The 24,258-nt window shown below is 38.4% G+C and overlaps 1 protein-coding gene across 1 annotated transcript in view; it reads left to right on the forward strand.

Moving 5' to 3' along the window:
* The window catches only part of si:ch211-186j3.6 (neural-cadherin), a 265,014-nt gene that overhangs the window by 196,645 nt on the left and 44,111 nt on the right, over positions 1-24,258 (forward strand). The window contains exon 23 of the mRNA XM_017458309.3: positions 1,329-1,543. Coding sequence (XP_017313798.1) covers positions 1,329-1,543 — 215 coding nt within the window. The remainder of the gene's footprint in view (positions 1-1,328; positions 1,544-24,258) is intronic.

Below are 24,258 nucleotides of genomic sequence, written 5' to 3' on the forward strand. Positions count from 1 at the left end.
TGAGAGAATGAAAGAGAAAGTGATAAATATGGAGGAAGATTTTTTTTAAACAATGATTGATTAGATTTCTTTTTTTTACTATGATTAGATGTAACAAAGTGACATGAAATAAAATAAAAGAGAAAATACCAAACTGATGCCACACTGAATGTAGTGCTTGTGCAACAGCTCAACTGTATTCACTATAGAAAGAAAATACATAATAATTAATACAATTTACACAAAAAAAGACAACTAGCATGTCTGTGTATATATTTAATTTGCATTTATGTTAGTGAACCATATCCCCAGGGGTTAGCTTAAATCTATAATTGCTTTCTAATTAGGTATTAGGTGTAATTAGGTCTTGTAGGCAGACAATACACATGTACAATACCAAGTATGGATAACTTGTGACTTTTAGATGTCTAAATGTACTTCACTAGAATTTCTCCAATGTTAATGTGAAGTGGGAGGAGCTAAACTTGGGTGAAGGTTGTATAAGATGCAAACCATAAATGCATAGTATAATTTGAATCATAAAAAAGTGTAGTGAATGAGCAGGTAAAATGGCTTATCAGTAAAAAATAGAGTAGTGTAACTAATATAGAAAAATGATATGAAAAAAGACACCAGACTACTTTATTATTGAATGAATGTGACTGTTGTGCATCAGTAAGTTAGTCTGCCAATTCTTATAGGCATTCTGTATATATTTGACTATAATATGTATTAATACAATATTTCACAGTTTAAACAGCATGGATTTGATTAGTCTTCATTAAAATTGTTTGTATGATATTACACTGTAAATAAAGTATAAAATATTAAGCAATGGTAGTTTTGTTGCTTAGGAAGGTTTTATCTTAAAACCTTGCTAGTATTTTTATTGAGCAAATGGCTAGCTTGGGGGCTACTATCGAATGGCCTTAATTTATGTCTGGTGTAATCATTACACTATTAGGCCATGACCCTCTGAAAAGTTTTTAGAAAGGCCAATACAGCTGTATTTATTTATTTATTTATTTATTTATTTATTTATTTATTTATTTATTTTCTTCTTTTTTTTTTTTTTTTTTTTTTGTTTGTTTCTTTTTTCTGAATACTGGTCCAGAAGTCTAAAATATAACCCTGAGAGGATCATACTAATGTGGTCAGTATTAATCATTACGAGACAGCAACAGCTAACACATATGCATCAGATCTGGAAAATCTGATAGATAGGTTCACGAAAATGTATAAAATGAAACAAATGCCATGTATATATATATATATATATATATATATATATATATATATATATATATATATATATATATATATTTATATTTGTGTGTGTGTGTTTTTAGATGTCAGTGCCCAGGACAGCTTGATGGACCTGAATGTCAACAGACCAAGCATAGTTTCCATGGCAACGGGTATGCCTGGTTTCCTCCCCTAAGGCCATGCTTTGAGAGCCACCTCTCTCTGGAGTTCATCACGGAGGTGGCAGACGGCCTGCTGCTCTACAGTGGCCCACTCGCCCCATTGCAACCTTGGGAACCTGAAGATTTCATGGCTATAGGTAACTTACAAAAATTTTCTCCTCTACAGAAAGATAGAGAATACCAGGGAGCTGGAGTGATGGAGAAAAATAATTTGTTTTACTTTGAAAAGGTGCACCTTGCCGACACAGATTCACAGATTCACCAGGGTCCACTAGCTAGAGGTCCTCTTGCCCACTTGCCACACACACTCATGGGAATACACTTCTTTCTGCAGCTATTTCTGGGAATTTATCTGATCTCCAGTGGCAATCATTTTATTGTGCAATTATATAATTTGTGCTGTGAGATCAAAAGGTTAAAAAAAAAAGACTTATACATTAAAGTGGACCTAAAAACTATTTAGCAAGAAAAAAAAAACAGTAAGTTGTTTAATGATAATAATAGTAACTCTTTGTGTCAGCCCTCGTCAAAACATCCCATGGTTAATTATTTCTCTTCATATCACAGCATTGTTGTATTTCTCAAATCTGATTGGTCAGAAGGTGTAGATCACTTTGATATACTCTGATATAACAGCATGGCTGTAACATGAATAACAGGTTTATAGAATTTTGCTCAATGTAATATGCTATTTTTATAGTAACAGCTTACACAAAGGAACTTTCTAGGGTGGATGCTCCACATAATGAATAATGAAACAATGAATGGAATACAAATAAAAAAAAAAAAAACATTGTTTAACAAAGAAAAACATGTAATCATTAATGCAGTGAAGGAGACATTTATGTTACATTTATGGAAGGAATATCAGGTGTCAGCGCTTTCTAACAGTCACAGTACTTTGTAAAGTTTCCCACCATAGGAAAGTCTTCAGGATTTTCAAGGTTCTCTGAAACATTTTGTCTCATTATTTTTAAAGCGAGAAAAGGAAATGCTCGTGAGCCGAGATTTATCGTCGCTATAATGTAGTGATAACAAGGAATAACTTGCATCACAACATTCCACAACCTTAATTATGAATATAAATCGTTAGAAAGTGCAATGTTGTTCATTGATAAATAAAATAATTGGCATATCGTTATGGTATAAGCAGAATAACTCACTTTGAATCATGCTGCTATAAGAAAATAATACACTTTGGGGCACTTACTTTTGTGGTACAACAGCACGGTCCGTCATGTGTTATCCTTTACATATCAGTATGTCCTGTGGTGTTTTATTGTTTCCATAATAAATATAGCCATTTATTAATTAGTCTGCATCCTCACTGGCTGCTGATGCTGAAAAGATCTTTCATCTTCTGACGGTAATATTATATCCTCCATTTTTTCAGCTAGGAAACTCTTACTATTTACGGTTTATTTAATCATTTTAATGACTGCTTATTGATTATCATGGAGCTATTATAAGAAGAAGAGTTCAGACAGGTTAGTAGAGTTTTCTAATTGCCATGGTATATTGTTCTTAAGGAAGTAAAGGTCCTGAGCTTTACCTTTTCAGCTCATGGGGCTTATCTCCTGTGAATATAATTTGAGACAATAACTTGAATCTCAAGTGTCATATTCTGGACACTGATTGTCTCATGCTGCTACTTTTTTAATGTAAGTCTGGACAAACTTTTTGCTAATATAATTGATTTTATGCACTCAACAACCAAACCCTGCTTGATGGTTCGTATTTTGTGAACTGTTTTATAGTCTGTTGTGGTTGCTTTGTGAAATACACTGAAAATTAAAGATTGCCCAGAGATCAGTAGAGACAGAGCTGCATGTCCTGACAGATTGCTTGAATTATAAATCAATGAGATGTGTACTGTAAAAAAGTATCTGTCTCTAGTTTCGAGTGTGTATAATGCAAAAAAATATATATAATAAAGCTTGTGTTAGGGGAGAAAAGATTAGACAGCATGCAAGGTGAAAGATCATCTTATTGGGATAACCAATAATGCAATGGGTTATTTTAAATAAACAAACAAACAAACAAACAAATAAATAAATAAATAAATAAATGAATGAATGAATGAATGAATGAATGAATAAATAAAAATCCACCTCAACCCTGTGGATGATTTGCAATTTTACAAATATCAAATTTTGTTATTGTTCTAGTTATATTTTTTTCCATTTGTTCTCTCATTTATATTTATGTTAATTCATTTGAATGAAATGTGGCTTTTATGTTAATGAAGAATTGTTAAATTGAGCTAAAATGGATAGAGATGATGTGTGTGTGTGTGTGTGTGTGTGAGAGAGAGAGAGAGAGAGAGAGAGAGAGAGAGAGAGAGAGAGAGAGAGATTTATCCCTTCAGCGATGATTTAATGTTCTTAATATAAAAGTTTGAGGACTGAAACTCTCAGGGGAGATTTGCTTAGCCAAACAGCAGTCCAAAAACACAGTAAAAAAGAAAAAGATACTGTGCTTTTGTGCAAGTTAAACCCAGTCTATGTCGTATAACCTCTTCTGTCTTAGGAAGCAGCATGTGTGTCTTAGTTTGTCACAGGTTAACAAAGACACTCATTATGCATTCAAGACTTATTTGTCATTCTTTTCAGAGAGTAATTACAATAGGGTGTACACATTTACAGCTCTAATGAACTCAACCATGTCTTATGTGTGCCCTGAATACTTGCCTAAAGAATATCTCTGCTCACAGTCTGCCTGGTGTGGATATCATTAATAGTCTTTTGAATGTTCTAGGGACTTTCTGTTCTAAATGCAATTGATATGTCAGGTCTTTTAAATGTTCATGATGCTAAATGTTCATATTTGTAGCTGTAGAAAAATTACAATGGGCATCTCCATAAGCTTAGTTTTTGTCAGACTGGGTCTGATATAGTAAACTGTTTGAGCCATGTTTCAAGCAACCTGGCCATATTCTGTGCTGGCACCCCATGAAGGCCGAAAGAAATGACCCAGTACTACCAGTGGGCCATTTTGGATTTAGCATCTGGTATTAGGGTGACCTGCCAATAGCCCTTTGTTAGGTCCAGGGTGCTGATGAACCGGGCTCTCCCCAGTCGCTCGATCAGATCATCGACTCGGGGGGTAGCTGTCAAACTCCGGTACCTGGTTGAGCCTCTGGAAGTCATTGCACTGGTGGGTGCTGTGGTCGGGCTTCGGAACTATAACAGTGGGGCCAGACCAGGGACTGGTGGACTCTTCAATGATTACAGCCCGCAACATTCGACTGACTTCCTCCTTAATAGCTTGACGGCAAGCCTCTGGGGCATGTTAGGGCCGCTGTCTGACCACCACTCCTGGCAGCATCTTGATGTTGTGCTGGACTAGATTGGTTAGGCCAGGTGTGGCTGAAAAGAAGTCAGCGAAATAGTCCACCAGTTCCGTCACCTCTTGTCACTTCATGAGGGTAATGTCCTCTCCTTGGTGGACCAAGGCATGCTCATCAGGCTCTGAGGGGACAGCAGAAAAATCGGACAGCACCAGGGCCAGCTGGACCCATTTCTTTAGCAGGTTGACATGGTATAATTGTGTGGCTGTGCGTGTACCGGGCTGCTGCAGGCGGTAGTTCACTGGGTCTACCCTCTCGAGGATGGTGTAAGGCCCCTGCAAACAGGCCAGGAACTTGCAGGAGGCATTCGGGAGCAGGAGAAGCACCTGTTCCCTGGGTTGGAATTCCCGGGGGGTGGGCTGGTCGATTGTAGGCCTTCTGTTGCTCTCTTTGGGCGGTCTCCAGGAGCTCTCGGATGATGGGGGTGACCCCCTCCTCCCATGATTCACAGGCCACGTCTAGTAGTCCATGGGGTTGTGGCCCAAATAGGAGTTCAAAGGGGTGAACCATGTAAAATCTTGGGGCATCTCCCAGATGGTGAAGAGGACCTAGGAGAGGAGCACAGCTGGGGAGTTTCTTCTCCACTGTCCTCATCATCGTCTTCCACTACAGTGTCTAGAACGAGAGAGAGAGAGACACGTTAGTGAGCATGTGTGCGGAGCATGGACTCTGCTCCCTTTTATAGCAGCCGCTCTTCTGCTGGATGGTGGAGAGAAGCCGCTCCAATCATTGGCTGCCAGCCATGTGTGTTTCTGCTGCCCCACCTCGCAGCCATGTGCACTCTTGTTGTCCCAAACAACCGAGGTGCTGGAATGGCACTGTCTCTTCAGCACCTTGTGCTGTTGTGCGGCAGTTGTGCGAGGAGCATGCTTCTTGTTGTGTGTTTGGGCTGCCAGCCCACATTCACCGTCCACTTTATAAGGAAAACATGTATACTCATCCAATCAGCTAATTATGTGGCAGCTGTGCAATGTATACAATCATGCAAATACCGACCAAGAGCTTCAGTTAATGTTCACGTCAAACATTAGAAGGATAAAAATAAGATATTGGGGACTGATTTGGTTTGTGGTTTCTGGTTTGACTATTTCAGAAACAGCTGGTCTGGGATTTTCAAATGTTCATCAATCTCAGAGTTTACACAGAATGGTGAAAAAACATCCTGTGAGTGATGGTTCTATAGACAGAAAACCTTTCTTGATGGGAATGGTCAGAGGGGACTTGCAAAACCTGACAGGAAGTCTACAGTAGCTCAAATAGCCACTCTTTACAACCATGGTGAACAGAAAAGTATGTCTGAATGCAAATGCCTTGAGGCAGTTGGGCTATGACAGCTGAAGACCATAGGAATCTGAGGCTACAGTAAGCACACGCTCACCAAAACTGTGCAGCTGAAAACTGGAAAAACATAGCCTGGTCTTGTTCCAATCCTCAACTGTCAGGTTTGGGTCATTCCATCTAAAGTGGTCCATTAATGGCAAAGTTGGTTGCGTGACCTTTTTTTAATTATTTATTTATTTTTGAGTGATTGCCTCTATGTAAGAGCATTGCAAAATTACCAGATTGTTGTTTTTTTTTTAAATTATTTTTTATTTTACTTGGTTCCCAGGTGCAGTTTTACCTACAACTTTAGTTACTTATTTTGGAATGTTACTTTGAGAAATATTGTGTTTTTGTGCTGTGCCATCTTTGGCCTCTGTGAGAGTAATGCTCTAATAATGCTAGAAAGTAAACTAGTATTAGATCACATTTTCAGAATTCACTTATTCATGTTAAATAACAGCTTTATCCTGGTCATGTTTGCAGTTGATCCAGAGCTTATTGACTCCCTGGATGACACCAGTACTTCACAGTGCATTGTGCACACACACTTATTCACATGTGGGCAATCTAGAGCAGCCAGTCTGCCTACCAGCATATTTTTGAGAGGCAGGAGGAAACCAGAGAACCCTGAAGAAACCCCCACAGTCACAGTAACATGCAAAACTCTGCACAGACAGTAACCTAAGCATAAAATGTTACAGCCTAACATTTTTAGATTGAATACTAAAGGGAAGCAGAGCTTGTGTGTGTATACTGTATGTGTGCATGTGTGGTGTACAGAATATAAGGAGTAAAGATCAAGATCATATCAGATACTCACAGCTCTTTATATAACGCTTAAGCAATTTAAGTGACTTTCCTTTTTTTTGTACGCAGCAGCCACATTTTCTGACAGTCTTCACTTCCCCCAGTCTCTGTGTCTTGAATAGCGATTGTCTGCTGCAGCTCTGACTCATCATCAAATCCTCCCCCTGATTGCTGTACTTAAAAATGCATGAGGGGAGAAAAAAAACGGTCTTATTTAATGCATGATACACTCCAGGTCCAACGCTAATGGAAACATGAACTGCTAACCTGTTGTTGCACAGTATTCTTATATATCATTTTTCAGATTTAAGTAGTTGTCTTATCTTCGACTCATTATTTAAAAACGACTTGACCTACAGTGATATAATTGGAAAAAACATAAAGAAGCTTGCACACTGTAGATCATGGACACACAGCGTAGGATGAGAGATTAAAGGATAGAGCAAGAAGGATGAGGGGGTGGAAAGACCGAGTGACAGGGAGTGAAAGAAAATGATTTGCGATGGGGCATGGTGATATTGATTGAAGGGAAAGTTTTGCGCAGCTTGCACCATATTTTGTGTGTATGTGCCCAGTGCTGTGGAAGTTTTCTTCAGTCAGGCAGCATATCTAAATGGAATCCAGCTCATTCACACCACATAGCGTATTTTTACCTGAGTAGGGTGAAGTGTGTTGCAGCACACTGCCGACAGAGACAGACTGCATGAGAGAGATGAGAGAAGAGGCTAGCAGAGGACTCACACAGGAGTCTAATGCTGAGAGAGAGGTTGTAGTACATAAAGAGAGATACAGTAGAGAAAGGTTAGGAGTGGACACAAAACAGAGAAAGAGTGATAAAGATGCAGTTTGTGTGTAATATGCAAAATTGCTATGAATACGGATCGGGCGAGTTTCTTCATTTCAAGCTTCTGTTTTTCATTTTTTTAATTAGCTCTATCCCCAGATGAGACAATGCTGGTGCAGGTTCCTTAAAAAGCAAAACATACATGGAGCTCTTATTAATACACTGTGGTATAAATTATCTACTTCCCTCAAGAAACAAAGATGAATAATAAGAACCACACTTACATAATTTATATCAGTAATTCAGTTTTTTAAATGAAATATTGAAATTTGACTGAATTCCCACAGGCTCAACTTTTTAACATATGAGATACACATGTTCATCTCGTATGCCCAGTGATCGGCTATATACCTGGTCCATCACCAGTCCATCAAAGTTAGTAGTATACACTTGCAATTCCATTCCATTTTCCATATCACTTATCGTACACAGGGTCGTGGGGAGCCTAGAACCAATCCCAGGGAACTCTGGGCACAAGGCAGGGGACACCCTGGACAGGGTGCCAACCAACACAGGGCACAATCACACACACACACACATTCACACACCATTCATACACTACAGACCATTTGGAAATGCAAATCAGTCTACAACACATGTCTTTAGCCTGGGGGAGGAAACCAGAGTACTCAGAGGAAACCCCCGAAGCACAGGGAGAACTCACACACAGGGTGTAGGTGGGATTCGAACCCCCAACCCCGGAAGTGCTAGGAAAACATGCTGTATATTCTATACATACCTAGTTGACCTGGCTGAAAAGTAGTAGTTAAAGTAATGTAATCATTTATAATGAGTTAGTTAGGTAGTTAATTGAATTAATTACATTGCAATTATATTAACTATTGGAAATGAATCTATGTATATATGATCATGTAACACGTCGTGTTTACGCCCATGACAAAAAGGTCAGCATGTCATTGGCCAACATTTTGACTATAAACTGTGGCGAGTCTTTATTTTCCACAGAGTGACTGTTATAGCATGAGAGTTACATCATAGCTGGACTTTTTTGTTTCCTGCATGTTCCTGACTGTGAAAACCAACCGTGCATGCTAATTAATCTGTATAGTAAAAAAAACCCAAAAAAACTAAACACTTTACGGTCTCTAACTGTCACAAATCTACATCAAAAAAGATGTCTGTTCTGTGAAAATCAATAAATAACTGCACATTTTAAAAAATGAATAGCTCAAACCCAGAATTAGTTTTTTATTAGCCTGTCCCTTCATGTACACCAGAATAGAAAGAGTACTTTGAACAGAGAACAGAACCAGCATGCCTACCAAGGATGGTGCTGAAGTTTCCATAAAAAAAAAATTGCCATTCTTAATGAACTACTTAAAACATACACCTAGCCCTACAGAAACTGTTAAAGTAACTGACTAACGTCAGGTTAGCGAAATCATTTGAATGTCTTTCCTGGTTAATCTATTCAAAAATGTACCTTGTGTAATAATCTTTTAATTCACGATAGTGCTTTTAAGTATTAGGTCAGGTGTAGGCGTTTTGAAACACAGCTCTAGATAACAGTCATGTGGAGAGAATGGAGAGAATAGCTGGAGAAGAGAATGAGAGTGGAGGATGTGAGGATGCGGAGGATGTGGAAACTCTGGGCTAGACGCCTGAGAGGCAGCGATAGAGGCAAAGCGTAAAAGGCTCTGCAGCGAGAGAAGAACCAGCAGTGTTAGGAAGAAGACGAGAAGAGGAGGGCAGGAAGTGGATAATGAATGATGAATGGCAACGTGAAAGAGAACAGACAACTAAACGAGTGTTGCTACAGTGCGTCTCAGTGCATCACTCTCGCTTGCTCTCTACTCCTCCAGAGTTTCACTCCATCAGACCCTATTATTTTGCGCCTGTTTTTCAGCGCACCCTATTAAACCTTATCATTGGCCTCGTGCCTGCCAGCTTCACGCCTTTCTTCTCCCTATTAAACATACCGACGAGGCTGCTACAACACTTCCGCCGGAGCTGCTCACTCATGCTTTTTTCTTCTTCTTTCTTCCTCTCTTCCTAACACACACCCACACGCAGATGCTCTCTCACACCCTCTGTCTCTCTCTCTTTCTCTCTCTCTCTGACATACACACACATGCACACATACTCTCTCTGCCTCTCTGTCACATCCTCGTACTTCTAGAAATGCTAAATACTGATGTTCAGATCTCGCAATATGGCGATGCAATATGGCGTAATCTTGATATGAAACATTTATATGTTTAAGTAAACAAGTCACAGTTTTTATGCAATTAAATGGGGGTAAAAACTATTTGTGACACAGAACATCAATGCAGGGCAGAACAGTGGTGCATGAAGAAGCATTGCTGCCTTACAGCTCCAACTAAAATGAATCAAATTTTTGATAACTCATCCTGTACTAGATTCTGAGTTTGTCCAAGTAAATGCTCTCTAGAATGCTTATGTCCCTGCTCTGAAGGCGTGTTTTGCTCTACAGTAGCAGTTCATTAGTAGCGACCATGGTACATCTGTGCATTTTTGTTTGGGTGTCTTCACGCACGCTATTCAATTTCCAGTCAATGCTTGCTGGAGAAGAAAAAAATGTTTGGAGGTCATTCCTTTGGTTATGTGAATGTTTTACCAACTTGGAGCTGTTTAATCTCAGAATGTCAGTACCTCACACTGATCAAAAGCATGATTCTTCTTTTATACACCAAGTTACAGCAATGATGTTGCATAATTTGTAGAAGGTGCATAAAATGTTCTCAGAAAATCTAGCGAGTCAAACTTTCCTAGAACCATAACAGTTCGTAGGAACTAAAATTATACTAACAAACTTAACATAACATTCATATACCTACCTACTCATAACATGTTGTTAGTGCAATCATCTCGCAAAGTATTCAATAGCGTTTTTAAGATTTGATTTGTTGCTTTGCAATTTGAAGTTGACCTTCAGTCTTTTTAAATCTTATAGAAAAGTTGTTCATGATGGTGCAGCGCACAAAGCTCTATTTATTCAGCTTGTCACTCTGCAACTGTTTTTTGGCTTTTTAAGGCTTTTTCTGTTACTTTATGGTGATTTGGGACATTTTTTGTTTGGTTTTAATTTTGCCTGTACATATATAAAAAAAAAACTTAAAAATGCAATGGTCTAGAATTTTTTTTTTTTTTCCAGCACAACCTAACCAACATGACCTGATAATTCTTTATTCACTTAAAATACTATATCAACATACTGGACCTGAAACAAATAAAATTGTATTTATATGTAAATTTTGCAAAAATGATTTTACTTTGCTCAAAACCACAAATATACAGAGCATATTTGTCTTTCGCAGAACAAATAGGTAAACTAAACATAAAATCAAGAAGTGTGCTCTCCAACTCTGCAACAGCTCTATCACTTCCTCTTCTAATGTATGTTCTTTCAGCCTGTATTTCTGAATCTGCAGATTCCAACATTATTTTTCAGTTTATTTATATGACAAAAAAATAGCAAAGATATTCCAATATATGCAACAAAAGCCCTGTGCCAATTTGAGAATTAAACAAGCATGAAATAATTTTAAATTTCATATATTTACTATTTTTCTGTCTAGTCATAGTGTAGCAACATCAAACAAAAACCACGCTGAAGTTTTCAAGCCAGCACTTTTGACAGAAGTTGGTCATTTTGCGTAGAATGACATTTTTGTGACTGTCGAAAAAAAAAGAATAACCCAACTTAATCACGAAGACATGATCAGTGACCTCTAGTGGTTAAAAACATGGGAATATTATTTACTGAAAGAACCATGAGGAGCATTTTTAAGAGTGTATGGTTGATGGAACGAGGTTGCGTCTAGTGTGTGCAAATGTACCATGCAGAATTAAATGGTAAATCTCATACCGGAGCACTCAAGTGATGCAAGTGCTCTATCATCTAGAGGTTACAAGTTTAAATCCCGATGATGCCACACCCATCTATGACTAGGAGTGAAGAGAGCAAATTAAGTCGTGGTCTCTGGGCTTGAGGGGGATGGCTCTCTCCTGTCAGTCACAGTGACACTAACTAACAGTAGGTATCTGTGTGAGTTCATGTATGCGGAAGAGGGTAGATAACACTTTAATCTGAGCATGTTATTCTGCACTTGACACAGCATGAGTAGCAGTTTGAAACTTTGCAGGTGGCTGTCTTTACATGTCTCAGAGAAAGCATTTGATAACCTTTACCCTGCCTGGTAGGTAGAGGAACCTTTGAATATAAATATATTTTAAACTCTATAAGAGATTATTTTTCAGAGTGGACTTCAAGTAGAACCATTTTAGAATCTTCGAACGCTTAAGCCCAGTTTACACTGCGCTGACAAAACTCCGACCAATGGCTACAGACACTTTTGTCAGGTTTTGTTGGATGAGGGTGTTAACCCTGTTGTCATTTATCGGCGTTTGTTTTCCCAGACTGAACATGTTCAATCTGTGTTTGTCGGGTAATGTAATGTCTGAGCAGTGTGGAATGATTTTCCATTCAACTCTGACCTAATGTCACCTGGGCACGAACCGTTGCCAAGACAATGAGGCAAGCGTCCCTGCAAACTCCATAGAAAGCCTGTGCGCAAGGTGCTAGGTGCACATACTTCTAAGTAGACTGTTTCCATGCATTTTTTTGTCTTGCATGTGAGGGCTAATTGCTTAAAATATGTGAATATTGGACAAAAAAAGTTTGATTTATCATAAATCTTGCTTCAGGTGTGTTTGCAAGACTACCAGACTGATCAAATTTAAAACTTTTTGGCTATCTAACATGAGACAAGGCTAGTTTGGTGTCACTAGCCAAGGGGAGGCACAACTAAGTTAGCATTGTATGGGCTTAGCTGCTACACTGCCATGCAAAGGTACATTAGCTGTCCTTATGCTCTGCTCATATCATGTTTGCATAACTTGGATATAGACGTTTACACACCTTGTTGTCCTGCTCAGTATGAGAGGGTGTTGGTATTTTAATTTCAACCCCTTTACTGGTAATACATTTGCGTGTATCCATTTTTTCCCTCATACTGACTGTGTGAGCTATTGTTTGGAAGAATTGCGACCTGTCAGCCAATAAAACACGTATTTCTAGGTATAACCCTGTCTGATTGGTATTGCCTCCATTCACTGACAATAAAACACTACACTCCGTTCACTGAAGATACAAAATTACAACACTGCCGCCTTCTTTTATTGATGTTCAGTTAGGTAGTAACAAACCGCTCCAAATTGTGAATTATTTGAGGCTTAAAAAAAATCTCTGGGGCTACAGCCCCAAATGCCCAGGCCAGGCCTGGACAAACCCGAAAAAATTATGAAAGCGCATGTCCTATGCCTGCATTTCTCTGTATAAATCTAAGTGTCTTAGTAAATGCTCTGTCTCTCACATCGCAACAACCAAGGCTTCACCCACAACCTCTTTTGTTTCACTCTTCGTCTTTTCAGGTGAAGAACTACATGTAAAGACACTTTGTGGTAAAAGGATCATCCATTTTTAAACCAGTCTGACTGTCCATAAAAACGCTTGTTGGTGTCTGTTGGGGCAGTGTGAACATGACAGTCGTGTTTCCCAACAATCTAAATCCAACGGCCAACTTTAAAAGTTGGTGATTGTCGGCGTTGGTCAGCGTCTGTCTATCCAGTGTGAGTGCATCCAGCTCCAGTATGCCTAGCTGAAACTAAGATCCATGCCTCTTAGCCTCATGCTGAGAGACCTATTTATCATTTTCATATGTTCCAATTGTACAAAGTCCACTCCTAATCAGCCATGCATCCAGATCTGAAGAAGAGTATGGGTTCACTGAGTTTCACTGATTAGGTGGAATGAAATCATGTGGTCTCAGCATTTACAGAGATTGCATGTGGCTTTTGTTGCAGATCTCATTTCTCTTTAAGAGTCCGGCATTTTTCTTTTCTTTTTTTCTTTCTGTCAACGCAATCCCCCATGCCAATCCAGGCTTACATTTCCTTCCTGACCACTGGCTTTTCTCGGGATTAATCTCCTCAGTTGAAAAGGGCAGGAACATTTGTGTGGGTCTCGGTGCTGGTTAGAGTCTCTTTTCAAGGTTGCACAAAGATTCAGAGTGGAACAAGGGCGAGTGTCTAATCAATGGACAAATTAGACTGACAAATTAAATTTGGTTGATTAAGGATGGTGAATGGAAAGTTTCCCAGGGCTTTGCCGAGGCTGAGAGGTGTCTCGGCAGCATTGCCTTTGTGTCACAGTGTGCCTCAGGCACCAAAGATCCACAAGGAAATTAAATGACATTTATCGTCCCTTTGTGACACGACAGTTCAATTGGTTCACTTCCTAATCTAGGCAAAGATGTGAAACTAATACTGATGAGTGCCATGTTGATTCCAATGTCATATTATACTTTTATTTTACTCTTTTGATCTTTACTTCTAGCTTTTTATATATATATATATTTTTTTTTTTTTGAGTTGGAAACAATGATTAGGCTCTTTTGCATTTTCCATCTCATTATTCACAATGAATATTCTTTATATATATATATATATATATATATATATATATATATATATATATATATATATATATATATATATAGTTGTTTTTTTTTTGACTACACGTTGATTGGATATGAAGTTCATTTTGTGATTCCAAACATAATGCAAGCATAAATCAAACAATGACACAAGACTATATTTATGAATAATGGTTTTCTATATTCCTTCTTTTTTTTTGTTAATCTAAGCAATTTTTCAAAATTAGACACTGTCTTTGTGCGTGCAATATATTCATTACAGCTGATGGGCTTGCGAGAGAGAGAGAGAGAGAGAGAGAGAGAGAGAGAGAGAGAGAGAGAAAGAGAAAGAGAGAGAGAGGGAGGATGCAGGCAGAGTATAAATGAGTTTGCAGATACCCATCCATGCATGCACACACATACATACACACACACACACACACACACACACACACACACTCACACATATATTTGGAGGGCATGTCTGTTGATGAAAGAGGTTAAAGGATGTACTGTTGCACCCGAGTGTGACATGCATATTATGGTCAATTTGCAAACTCTGCTTTACATTTGAACCGCTCAATTTTTTTGCCTGCTGTGCTGGGTTTCAAATATCACTTTCAAACTTCCTCATTTCCTGAGCAGGGCAGGGCAGGGCAGGCCAGTAAGCCAGCATGATGAAAAACCATCTAAATGCACACATACACCAGTTTTCCACTCATGGTACTGTTTTGTATATACTAAGTGATTTGCAATGCTATTTGCTCAGTCCATATGCTCAAGAGTTTCTGTGCGACTGAGAGAAGGAAACCATTTTTCATGTTTAAGAGAGGAAATACTCTGAGAGTGTTTAAGGACACCCCCGACGCTCTGTCTCGGTCTTGTGCTGGCACTGGGATTAATGTTCACTGATGGTGAGAGAAGGTTGGAATGAATTAGTGGACAAGGAGAGAGATGAGGGGGTTCAGCATGACTGCCGAGCACCATTTCTAAGTGCAAATGCATGTAGTAGTTGGAGTACATGCTTTCTGGCACACAGAGTTCAGGAGTAGAGCCAGGGGGAGGCTATTTACACATCCATGACATTGTAAAACAGAAAGCATGATACACAGCGAAGAGACACGGACCTAAATGCACCCATCTCCCTTTTTTCTGAGAGGATTCTCAAACTTTTTTTCTCTGTCTCATCTCATATCTCATTTCCCACATCCAGAGTATAGATTTCTTTCATGCATTCCAATAATGTAAGAATGTAAGATTAGTACCAATTATGTTTTATTATTTGCAGTTCTTAACATTGATATCATGAAATATAGCAACAAATTGCCTAATAAAAATAATTTAATTACATCTCTGTTGAATTCTAAAATCTCATTGGTCAGAAGGTTTATGATACATTTTCTATAACAACATGACAAATCACAGGTTTATATTAATTGGCTCGAATATATTATTGTTTCTATAGTAACAGCAAGAAAAACAGAATAATTGATATGGTGAAGTTTTCTGTAAGGGGATGTTTAAGGACAGTGTTTCCAATGTCAGCGTTAGTTAGTAAAAAACATGATGTATCATTCTTTACTTAATAATGACATGCAATTTGTAATAATAATTTGTTATGGTATAAGAGGAATAAACACTTTGGAACAACTGTTACAAGAAAATAATCAACTTTGTGGTCATAAAGGCCCTTTGCTCTGTATCTCACCACCCCATTATCAATTATTTTCCTATAACAACACTACCTGTCATGTTTTATTCATTATTTTAAATATATTCACATGAAATAGGACTACTCTATGAATACGTGCTCAACTTAGCTAGCTATATCAGTGGTGATATTGAATCTGGATGTGCTATGTAGGCTAGTTAGCTATGTAGCTATCAAACTATGCAAAACAATGGTTAAGAATTACAAATGATGCTATACCATAAATAAATAAATAAATAAATAAATAACAGGAATAATACATGCTACTTAAACACTGAGGCAAACATTAGCCAATAGTAGTAGCAGCAGGAGGATTGAAGGATTGTGAGGTTTTCCGAGAAGATTTCATGTATTTATTTATATTTATTCCTAATTTTCCCTGCTTATGCTAAGTAGCTGGCTATCATACAGTAAGCTAACCTGACAGGAATTCAGAGAAGTCATAATTATTCAGAATTTTTACCATAAATTCTTGGTTGCTAGCTAACCTACCCCTGACAGAATTTCTGAAGAAGCTTGTAGGTCATACATATGTGACCGGTTTTACCACTAATGTTAAATACCAGGCTGACATGAGCTACCTTGACAGAATTTCTGTATGATTTTTTAAGTCATATTCATAACGTATTATATTATGCTGTTTCTTCACTTGTAACACTTCTAACGGTGATTATAATGATTACCCCTATACGGAAATGTTCAAAAGACTCATATTTAAGATACATATATATAGGTTCCTCTCAGTCATTTGCACATGAGCAGACTGATTCTCCTCATCCATGTCTTCTCCATCACTCTTTATCTAGCCACTTCTTACTCAATCTGCTTCTTTCTCACTTTTTTCTTCCAGAGTCTCAGTCCTATTGCTCTAGATTTCCAATGGTGCAAATGTCACATCAGGATAACCAGTCAGTAAGAGGTCAGGTAGCGCAGATAGAGTGACCACCATGGTAGTCGAGATGGGGTGTGTGTGTGTGTGTGTGTGTGAGTGACTCTCTCTCTCTCTCTCTCTCTGTGTGTGTGTCTGTGTGTCTGTCTGTCTGTTCTCAGGGGATTGGCTTTTGAAATAGACCAGACAAACCAGGCTCCCCCACAGGGATTTCAGCATGACTGATCCAGTGCACTCACTCAGACCTTTAAAGGATCTAAAACTAAGAAATAAACTAAACAAAATGAACTGAGACAAAACATCAAACATCACTTAACCTCAAAAGATAACCTGAGGCCAGTTCCCGCTTCTCATATTTCATTCACAAAGCCCAGAGTAAACTTTATACAACGAACTAGCAAACCAAGCTGACAGTGTCTTTCCTCACAGGAATTTCAGCCTGCTCAAACTTAGTCTCAGCCTCAGTCTGTAAGTCTTCTCTTCCAAACAGAATTGCATGGCTGCAACAAAACCTAAAACCCAGAGCTAGCCAGAACCTGGTTGCTTTTCCATCACCCGCACAAGTAATGAAATACTACTCGAAATTAAAAATCAGTCAGCCATATGTCCTCAGATCATATCATCAAGCTTGAGACACAGAATTTGATTTAACAGATGAAGGGGAAGACATTTTAAATCAAGTTACACATTGACATGAAAACTGTTGGTAAATGAATGAAAAGGAATCCAAAACATTAAATAGCTGATTAAATCTGAGCTGTTACCTCTCAAATCCACCACAAGAAAGCATTTATAAAAGAGGCACTAGTCTACTACTGATTATTTTATTATTTTATGCCAGTAATCAGAATAAATGTGCTGTTTGTATGATGCATTAATGCTATATATATATATATATATATATATATAAAATAAATGCTTGCCTTCACCCTGGGACCTTTACAGAAATGACATGATGGAAAGAGGAAGATGAATTTGAAGAGGATAAGATTTATGATGGGATACAATGACTTAGTGGTTAGCAAATTTGCCTCGAACCTCTGGGGCTGGGAGTTCAAATCCCACCAGTTTGCATGTTCTTTCCATCCTTTGGGGGTTTTCTCTGGGTACTGTTGCTTCCTCTCCCAGCCCAAAGATGTACGTTGTAGGCTGATTGGTCACAGCATGTGTACACTGGATTTAACAATTCCACACATTCCTGCTAAAACTGCAGATGCAAAAAATGAAAGCAAGATAAATCATGTCAGATATTTTTCCACCTTTAATGTGATACAGCAACCAACAAAATTCAAGTGAAGGACATAGAAACACTTTAGGGGGAAAAAAAAAGTAAAGCAATCTTACAATAACCTGGTTGCACACCCCTTAACAAATACTTTATTAAAGCGCCTTTTATAAGGCAGCACTCTGACTTTTTAGGTAAGAATCTACCAAGTACATATTGATCTGGCAATTTTATTTCATTCTTCCTGGAAAAAAATGCTCCAGACTTATCATCACCTGTGTACAGCCCTCTTTCAGTTATTTCACAGGTTTTCGATGGGTCATATAGTAAATCTGGGCTCTGGCTAGTTCTACTTTGGTCTCATCAGAAGACCATACCACATTTTGCGACATGGTTTGGGGTGATTTAGGTGCCCTTGGATATTTGTTGTGTTTTCTTTTTTTGTTTAATCAGAATCAATTCATTTATGTCAGGCAGGCCCGAACTGAGCACCGGGAGAATTCCCAGTGGCCTGGCGACTGATTTGGATATTATTTTATATTGTTGCATGCCAATTGTACCAAAGTGATAATTTTCTAATTCAGCATTCATTAAAAATAAATAAATAAATAAATAAATAAATAAATAAATAAATAAAATCATGAATCTGTTAGACTTGACTGGCAACGCTACGATTCGACTTACGCCTCTGCCAAATGGTTAAACAAATTGCGAACACTCGATGATGGAGAAAAAGCGGCCAGGTGGAGCAGAGTGCGAAAGTGCACGGAAAAAGAAAACACTTCAAGAAGAAGCAGAGAAATATTACAAAATTACTGACCTGTTCTGGGCTTCAAGTGCAGGTCAGTTTCGTCTATTAACACTGTACTTTCTTCTTCGTTAACTTAGCTAAGTATCGAACTGCTAGAAAATGTTAGCAGTGCCCCTATTACTATCGTCACTCATAATACTGTATGCTAAAGGAGTTAATATTATTTACTGTAAAGTTAATATTAACATTAATTATTATTATTTATTGTAAAGTTAATATTAATATTAATGATTATTATTTATTGTAAAGTTACATGAGTAATTTAGCAGACAAATATTCACATTCATTTAAGTAGGTAGGGAGCAGGGAGACAGGAGCGATAATGCAGACATCAACAAAAATTAGTCATAAAAATGCAATAACATTTTTCTAAAAAGATATTGTCATAATGTAGTTTATTATTGTACTAATTTTGATGTTTAGACAATTTAGAAAATTATATCTGCCCATTTGGGTGGTTTAAAAGCTTTTTTCCTTTTTATTTTTTTCAAATGAAGGTGGAGACAGTCAACCTAGCATTAGCGCTGGTGCAGTGATGATCACACATCAGCTTCAGCCAGGGAGTGAGATGACAGATAGAAAAAGAAAAAAAAAATCAACATATTGGATGAAATATAGTGTTGCTAAATTTTGGGTATTTAAGTTATTTGAAGATAAAAACAATAATATATTGTCCTAATATAATACCTTGATTTGAACTAAAATAAATGTAGATTCTGTGCAAACAAATTACAATGAGGTGGTTGTTTTGCACCAAGGTGGAGACAGATCTGTTTGTAAGTGACAGGTTAAGTCACAGGCGAAGAAGTGACAGGTACAAGAAAAATGCACGCATACATACATACATACATACATGCATACATACATTTATAATGTTTCAGTTTAAATTTCCAATAACACTAGTACTCTACTTTACTCAATGTATGAGGCTGATGATCCTGCTGGTGGTACCGTTCAAGAGAAAGCCTTTCATTATTTTTCACGACCCCAGCATAAGGATTTAGACCTATTTATTTTTGCTACCATTCACTGCAAAGCCCAAAACAAGCCATTCCTAACATATTCTACAGCAAAGACAAAATAAACAGGAAGTTGTTGACATACTGTGAAGAGTCAAACTCTTTATACTGTTCCATTTATATGGCATTTGCCAAACCCTCAGCCAGTGATAGTTCATTCATCAAAGATGGAATGAGCGCATGGAAGCATGTTCATCAAAGAACATGCTTTACTGAGCATGAAGGGAGCAAAATCCACTGAGAGAGTGCAGAGGCCCATTTTCTGAGGGCAAACAAGGGCGATATAGGTAATCTACTGACAGAAAGGCAGATATCAGCACATCGAGATCAAATAAGGAAGAAGCTACAGGTCATGGAACGTATGATTAATGTCATCAAGGTCATTAGTAAGCGTGGCCTTAGTTATCGTGATGATAAGCACAAGTGTGCTTATTCCATAGAAGAATTTACTTTAGATCATGGCAGGACATGTCAATGAATGCATTGAAAAGAGTTAAAAGCTGCATGAAACTGGACATAAAGGTGCCAAGATGACAGTAAACAAATGGATACAACAGAAGATATAACATCTAAGACTCAATGTGTCATTGTACTAAGATATATGACAGATGTCATCAATGAGAAACTATTAGCAGTTGTCGAGTGTGAGTCCTCTACTGGAGAAAATCGTATTGTTTTGCTGAAGAACGTTTTGGAAAAAAATGGCATTGACATCAAGAAATGCATTGGCAACTGATCAGATGGGGCTGAAAACATGCAAGGGCAGTACAAGGGATTTTCTGCACTTCTCACACAAGATTCACCAGCAGAAGTCCATGTTTGGTGTTATGTGTATATTCTTAATTTTGTGTTGGCAGATACAGCTGGAATTAGTGTCAATGCATCACTTTTCTCCATTATTGCTCTAATAGGAGAAACAAGGTGGTGGTCCAAAGACCAAGCACTATGCAAAGTTTTGGATATTTTGGAAAACCTGAGGTAGCACTTTTCATTGAACTTATTACCACCCTGGCGAAGATGCAGAAAGACAATACAGCTGACTGTGAGATTGAAAGCCAGAGGTTACATTGAGGCATTACTCAGCTATGAAACCATACTCACAGCACAGATTTTCCTTCGAATATTTGCTCAAATTACACCACTGTCAATGTACCTTCAGACAAGTGGCATGCACTTGCTAACTGCTCAACGCATGGTTATGGGGACTGAAGAGAACTTGAAAAGATTCAGCCGGGATTTTTGAAGGTGTTAAAAAAGCAGCAGATACATTTGTACTGTGAGTAAACAGCAATCTACAGGAGCAAGATGATGATGACTGTAAAGTTCAAACTGCCGTCCCAGAAAAAAATGCGAAGAAAAAATAAAGTCATGCCAGGCAAGATGGTAGAGAATGAGCCCCTTTCAGAGTCTTTGAAAGAATACAGAATCAAAGTCCACAACATCATCATGGACACTGTAGCATAGCATAAGATAGCATCTACCACCAATACACAGCAAGTGCAGCTCTGTGTTCAGATTTTGTCTGCATGGATCCTAAAAAAATTGCTGAAATACAACAAAATGGGCTCCCAAATTCAGCTCTATTGGAACTTGGGCGGCTGTGGCTCAGGCGGTAGAGTGGGTTGTCCACTAATCGTGGGGTTGGCAGTTTGATTCCCGGCCCACATGCCGAAGTGGCCTTGGGCAAGACACTGAGTCCCAAGTTGCTCCCAATGGCAAGTTAGTGCCTTGCATGGCAGTTCTGCTACTATTGGTGTGTGAGGGTGTGTGTGAATGGGTGAATGAGACACAGTGTAAAGTGCTTTGGATAAAAGCACTATATAAGTGCAGACCATTTGATGATCTTGCCACAGTGGAGACATTGCAGGCGGAGCTGACAAACTTGGCAACACACTCGGAAAGGCTGAAGATGTCAACTTTGGAAAGCTATAGTGTAAAGACAGTGTAGGAGCTCTCAAGAGAAGATGCCAACGTTTCAGTTGCTGATGAGGGCTTGAAGCTTGAAGTTTGCAAGTTTGTTCAACTTGCAAAAACTGTGCAATATGTTGCCATATCCTTCTGTCTAAATACAACCTTCTCACTGATGCCTATCATGTCATTGGACTGGGCTACAAATTTTTATTGACATTGTCTGTGACCCAAGTAGCCTGTTAAAGAAGCTTCTCCACATTGAAACTTATGAAGAACAGGCTTAGGACCTGTATTAATCAGGAACACGATGAGTCTTTCATGTTAATGTCAACAGAGAGGGAGATACTTGGTGAAATTGACATTGACAACATTATTGATGAAGTTGCTGAGAGCAGCAAAGTCTTACGCAACCGACTGACCTTCTAAACTAACATTTTTGTTTAACCTCTCTTCTGCAGTTGATGTACATTTATGAGTGAGAAGTAGAGAGGTAATAGCAGCTTTGGACTTCTAGCATAAATGCTTGGTATAACGATCTGTGCAGACCCATGTAATCTAATATTAGAACTGCTTTACCTCTAGGTTGGTTGTTTTTATGTGATGGTCATACTGTGTAATAAATTTAATTTAGGGGGGAAAAATAGAGTTGTCCGTGGTTTCTAAATTTGATTTTGGTGCATAGGATGGCCTGGATGCGTGTAGGATTTCTCGGCATGAAACTGTGCCCCAGTCCGGCCCTGATGACAGGCATAAGCTTACTTTTGAACATGAGTTTGAATGTGATTGCACCATTCTGAGCACAGTCGCATGCTCCATTATAAGGGTGTGGAACAATTGTTCAACCAGGTTATTATTTACTAGTTGCTATATCACACTGAAGGTTGAAAATGATCTGACATAATTTATTTATTTTTTTAAATCACAAAAAAAGCTGTATGTTTACAACTGTATGTTTATAATTATCACTATTTATGTTAGCTGTATCATTTTATATAATTCCTACGTTTTACAGAGTTGCATGCTGACTATCAGTGCCTTGAGGTAATTCTAACATACAGAAAACCACTAAGTACTTCACATAACCGTGAATACAGCACCAGTTCAAACACTCAAATAGCCTTGAAACTGATGCGTTGCTTTTAGCTGGATGGAAATTACCTGGGCTGATTTCTCTATAATATAGTAATTGGATGAGTTAATAAACATGTAAGTCACTTGTACTGTTGGCTTTAATCGTGGTTTGGCTGACCTTTGTGATCTTGAAGTGAGTGCATACATTGAGCCAATTATGCCCAAAGAATGTTTTCATCATTAAAAAGTGACTGTTAACAAAGAAAGGCAGAATGAATTGTGAAAGGAAAAGATGGCAGAGATCACGTTGGGAAAAAAAAAAGAAAAGAAAAAAAACAGCTTTACATGTAGGTATCTTTACAAGGGCAGCTAGCTGTCAAGGCCAAACTGATTAATGCAGAATCACTACATGTTCACCCAGAATGCCTGTCTAACTGTTCAAAGCCTAGGGGAGTTTCTGTTGCCTCATTAATTTTTAATTTGCCAATGACTAGCTCAGATAAAGGCAAACTTTTCTTAATATTTTTGTTTTTGTTCTATAATTACAGCAGCTCATGCAGGGTTTGCTGCCTCTGTGCCATTACATTATTATATATGGGTCTAACTCACAAAAGCTTGTAAAGAGAAGCAAGTTATTAAGTATTATTTAATGGTTAGGCAATATACACCACAATCTGTAAGTGAATGAACAGTCATGCACTTGTTGTATTCCTGTTCTTGAAAATACTAGATGTAAAGTAAAGCTATCACTATGAAGTGGTATGTATTTATACCATATTTCTACAACTGCACGGTCCTGTAGGTTCATTCTGTACAACACCAAGAAAATCAGACCCTATCTCACCGAACAAGCTACACAGCTACTAGTCCAGGCTTTTGTTATCTCCAAAACTGGACTACTGCAATGCAATACTCCTTTGTCTCCCAGCCAGCTCCATCAAACCCCTTCAGATAATTCAGTATGCAGCAGCACGCTTGTTTTCAACCAGCCCAAAAGGACCCATGTCACACCCCTCTTCATCTCCTTCCACTGGCTTCCTGTAGGTGCATGTATCAAATTCAAGACTTTGTCTGGAACAGCAACCCCCCACCCCCACCCCCCCACCCCCCCTCCCCAACCTCAACACTCTCCGTAAGGTTCACGTTCCCTCATGCAATCTGCAATTGGTTAAAAACCGACGCTTAGTAGTGCCTGCTCAGCGTGGCTCAAGGTCCAGAACCTTCAAACTCACTGTCCCTCAGTGGTGGAACGAACTTCCAACCGCAATCCGGACAGCAGAATCTGTCACTATTTTCAAAAAACAACTAAAGGCCCACCTCTTCCATGATCACTTAACTAACCCCTAACCTTCAAACTCCCACATTATTAAAAATACATAACAATAAAAATAAATTACCCTGGCTCTTTCACCTCTACTCACTCTGATTCTCTAG

This window comes from Ictalurus punctatus, chromosome 27, assembly GCF_001660625.3.
Source record: "Ictalurus punctatus breed USDA103 chromosome 27, Coco_2.0, whole genome shotgun sequence".
Classification (NCBI taxonomy): domain Eukaryota; kingdom Metazoa; phylum Chordata; class Actinopteri; order Siluriformes; family Ictaluridae; genus Ictalurus; species Ictalurus punctatus.